This window comes from Cebus imitator, unplaced genomic scaffold (genome assembly GCF_001604975.1).
Source record: "Cebus imitator isolate Cc_AM_T3 unplaced genomic scaffold, Cebus_imitator-1.0 Scaffold129, whole genome shotgun sequence".
Lineage (NCBI taxonomy): Eukaryota > Metazoa > Chordata > Mammalia > Primates > Cebidae > Cebus > Cebus imitator.
In genome coordinates this window covers 6053611-6057788 of record NW_016107444.1, presented here as the reverse complement: position 1 = coordinate 6057788, position 4178 = coordinate 6053611, and the positions used below count along the sequence as shown (strand labels likewise).

At 62.8% G+C, this 4178-nt stretch overlaps 1 protein-coding gene across 1 annotated transcript in view; it reads right to left on the bottom strand.

Annotated features, from left to right (window-relative positions):
- The window catches only part of ZDHHC19 (zinc finger DHHC-type palmitoyltransferase 19), a 9703-nt gene extending 5525 nt beyond the window's left edge, over positions 1–4178 (bottom strand). Inside the window, 5 exon segments of the mRNA XM_017540996.2 lie at positions 258–363; positions 1318–1490; positions 2262–2401; positions 3209–3330; positions 3671–4178. Of these exon segments, the coding sequence (XP_017396485.1) occupies positions 258–363; positions 1318–1490; positions 2262–2401; positions 3209–3330; positions 3671–3816 (687 nt within the window). The 5' untranslated portion in view covers positions 3817–4178.

Here is a 4178-nt window from a genome sequence, read left to right as displayed (position 1 = left end):
GTAACACAAACAGCCTAGCACACAGTAGGCTCCCACGCTCACGGTAACACAAACAGCCTAGCACACAGTAGGCTCCCAGGAGGGAGAGTGGCCACCGAGCTCCCGGAGGCGGCGGGATTCGAGCCTCTGAAGAGCTGCGTCTGGAGGGACCTACGGAGGCGCCATCGAGGGTGGGGTCAGGCGATCGGGGCCCAGGGCAGTGGACAGCGCGCGAGCGCGGAGGTCCGGAGGCGCGAGCTCCCCCCCGGCCCGCGTACCTTGCCCTCGTGGGTGCGGTCGGCCGAGCTCACGGACACGGCCTGGATCAGCAGCAGCAGGGACAGCGGCACCAGGAAGCCCGCGGCGGGCGCCGCCACCACGATGCTGCGCGCGCTAAGGAACGGGCGGAGCTGCCGGACCCCCACGCCTGGCCCCGCCCCCAGGCCCGACTCCGCCCCGATCCCCGCCCCTCAGGCCCGGCTCCGCCCTGAGTCCCGCCCCAGACCAGACTCCGCCCAGATCCCCGCCCCTCAGGCCCGGCTCCGTCCTGAGTCCCGCCCCCAGGTCAGACTCCGCCCCGATCCCCGCCCCTCAGGCCCGGCTCCGCCCTGAGTCCCGCCCCCAGACCAGACTCCGCCCAGATCCCCGCCCCTCAGGCCCGGCTCCGTCCTGAGTCCCGCCCCCAGACCAGACTCCGCCCAGATCCCCGCCCCGAATCCCGCCTCTCAGACCGACTGCGCCCCGAGCCCCGCCCCTCAAGCCCGACCCCGCCCCGAGCCCCGCCCGCGGAAGCCCACCCACCACTCCTGGCCCCGCCCTCATCCAGCCCACCCAGGCCAAAGCCTGAAGACGCCGCCGTCCCGGCCCGTCCAGATCTGCGTTCCACTTTTAGCGCACGCTCGGTGACCCCGATCGATTCTTTTTTCTTTTCTTTTTTCTTTTTTAGAAGCACAATCACAACCCACTGCAGCCTCGACCTCCCCGGTTCAAGCGACCCTCCAGCCTCAGCCTCCCGAGTAGCTGGGACACAGGCGCGCGCCACCACGCCCGGCTAATTTTTCTATCTTTCCGAAGAGACGGGGTCTCACTCTGTTGCCCAGGCTGGTCTGAAACGCCGGGGCTGAAACGGTGCGCCCGCCTCGGCCTCCCAAAGTGCTGGGATTGCAGGCGGGAGCCGCCGCGCTGGGCCCGCGGGACTCTCCACGCGCCACAGCTTCTCCCAGCCCCACCCACCCCGCTGGTCCAGGACTGGCCCTCCCTGGAGGCTTCTCCCTCTAGCCTCGCCCCCATAGCCCCAGTCCCCGCCTTCTCCCTCTGCTTCCCCACGTGGGCGGATACGCGACGGCCTTGTCCGTGGAGAAGGGCAGGTGGGTCGTGCGCACCAGGAAGATGAGACAGGTGACCAGCAGGGCGCCCGAGTAGAGGCACAGGGACAGGACGAGAAGCATGAAGAAGCGAAAGTTGCGGTGACCGATGCAGTTATTGACCCACTTGCAGTGGTGGTCAAAGTCCTGGGCGACAGGGAGAGGGAGCAGGCTCGAGGATTTCTCCGACCCGACTTCGATCACTTTCCCCCTGCCCTCTAGCCACCTGCCCTTGGCCCATGCACCGGCTTCCACCCCCAGGGAGAAACAGCCAGAGTCCCTAAGGCTGGCATTTCCCTTGTTAGAGCACACCTAGGTCTCTGTGGTATATCAGGTCACCTGTCAGGAGACATTAGAGTCAAGGCTTGCCACACCTGGGAGACACATCCTACTGTAACTTTGGGCAGAACATAAACCATCTCTGGGCCTCCACTTTCTCACCCACTAGATAAAGATGATAGCAGCACCCTTGCCCAGCCAGCACTTGTAAACCTGTGCAGGCTGTGACCACAAGAGAGACGGCCACTCAGAGCCAGGAGACCCTCCAACTTGGACACCCAGGCAAGGCCTCCCAGACCAGGCGGGCAGCCAGCCTGAGGGGCTTGGGTATCTCATGTTAGTGAACTCAGGAGTGGGACAGGGAGCTGCCTCTCCTTCCCAGGCCTGACCCAGTCCGGGACAGATGTAGGTGCCTGTGCACGTCAGCACCTGTGCAGACACAAGGGCCAGTCTCCCGGGACAGGTGCAGGCAGACAGCACAGGAGTGACCAAGAGTGGCTGCGAGTTACTGGCGCCCTTGGCCTTTAGCTGTCCTGAGGGACAGCTTCACACCCAGCCCTGGCCCCTGTATGAGGGGCTCCTGGTCCCAGCCAGATGTGGGGTGATGGCTGGCTGGTGGGCAGGTAGAGGGGCACTCACCTCCACACAGACATTGCACCAGGGGCAGTGGTAGGTCCCAGGCGGGCAGTGGAAGCAGCACTTTGGGCACCACTGCAGGCGGAAGGCCCTGTGGTTCACCCACACCACGTGCATGGTCAAGGGCCCCTGCTCAGCGGAGCCTGGCATTGGAAGAGGGTTGGGCACAGCAGAAGGCCCTGCGGTCACTCTGCAGCTGGGGCAGCTCCATGGCATCACAGGGCATGAGGAAGGGTGGAGACAAGGTGGGCAGGGGAACCTGGTCCCCACTGAGCAAGCTGTCCAAGTTCAGAGAGGATGGCAGTCAAAGGGAAGACGGGTTTTTAGCCAGGAGAGTTTTGCATAAAACTCAGGCCTGGTATGGCACGGTGGCTCATGCCTGTAATGCCAGCACTTTGGGATCACCTGTGGTCAGGAGTTCGAGACCAGCCTGACCAACATGGAGAAACCCCATCTCTACTTAAAATACAAAAAATTAGCCAGGCTTGGTGATGCATGCCTGTAATCCCAGCTACTCGAGAGGCTGAGGTAGGAGAATTGCTCGAACCCAGGAGGCGGAGGTTGCCGTGAGCCGAGATGGCACCACTGCACTCCAGCCTGGGCAACAAGAGCAAGACTGTCTCAAAAAAACCCAAAACCTCGGGCCTTTGGAGCAGTGCGCGCTGCCCTCAGTTGCGTTGTGCAGTGAAGGGAGGCGGTTTGGAAGAGCCCACTGGCCTCTGGCCCTGGCGCCCCCAGTTCTCCCATCTAGGGCACCGGGAAACCTCAACAATTCTGTTTTTCCACACTTTGGTGGCTTAAGAAATGGGGTGCCAGGGCCAGAGCAATGAAGACGTGGGGTGAAGGCGTCCAGAGGCTGGAGGAGGGCGGTAGGAAGGGCGCTTTAGGAGCCATCCCTGCAGGTGCAGTCCTTGGGGTGCCACCTCCTTCTCCCGGGGCTGATGCCTCACCTTGATGTAAGATGCCAGGGTCTGAGAAGTTGAGTGAAACAAGGCTGAAGAAGGTGAGGACAAAGAGGGGGCCTGTGACCACAGGAAAGGCCCACTCCCCGTTCTGAGCCAGCCACCTGCAACTGAGACGGGACCCGGGCTAGACCTCAGCAGGGGCAGCCTGGCTTACCCGGGTCAGGACCCACAGACCTTAAAGCCAGCTCTCAAAATCCAGGCTCCAAATACCCAGGCAGACTCATAATGGCTCCGCCAATGTCCCCAGCATGGTCAGCCACCCACAGCTCCCCGGCTGCACAGACACTGACCTCTGTGCCTTTGCACTTTCGGTTCCCTAGACCTAGAACAGCCCTCCATCCCTGACCTCTGCCCCGTCTTCTGCACCCCGGCCCGCACCCTACCATCCCCTTCCGTTTCCCTTGCTGTCTCTCTGTAGGAAACCTAACAGCTTGCCTGGAGACTCACGGGAATGCGAAGAAGAGGCCACTGAGAAAGACCAGCAGCACCACATTGCAGGCGGCAAACAGGCTGGGGAGGACCCAGGGAAGTGGGAGCAGAGGAGGGGGACGGCGCTCCTTCACGAGGGGCAGGGCGTCCGTTAAGGGTGTCATGGCTGGGCCTCCTGCACCTCCAGGGCAGGTCACAGCCAGCCAGCTCCTCCCCAGCCCAGCTTTCAGAGCTCCAGGGCGGCCTCAGAGCCACTGCCCAGGATGAAAGGAAAGAAGCCCAGTGTGACATCACAGAGGCTGGGGGTCCTCAGTAGAGCTGTCTGCAGCTGCTCTGGCTCCCTGTGGTGACAGGCACTCCCAACAGCAAACCCCACCCCCACCCCACATACTGGGAACCGAGGTCCTGCCCTGGAGAGGTTGACATTGCTGGAGGATTTGACTTTGGAGAAATGCATGGGGAAGAAAGTCGGTAATTTTCAGTCGGGCGCTGTAATCCCTGCAATCCCAGCACTTTGGGAGGCTGA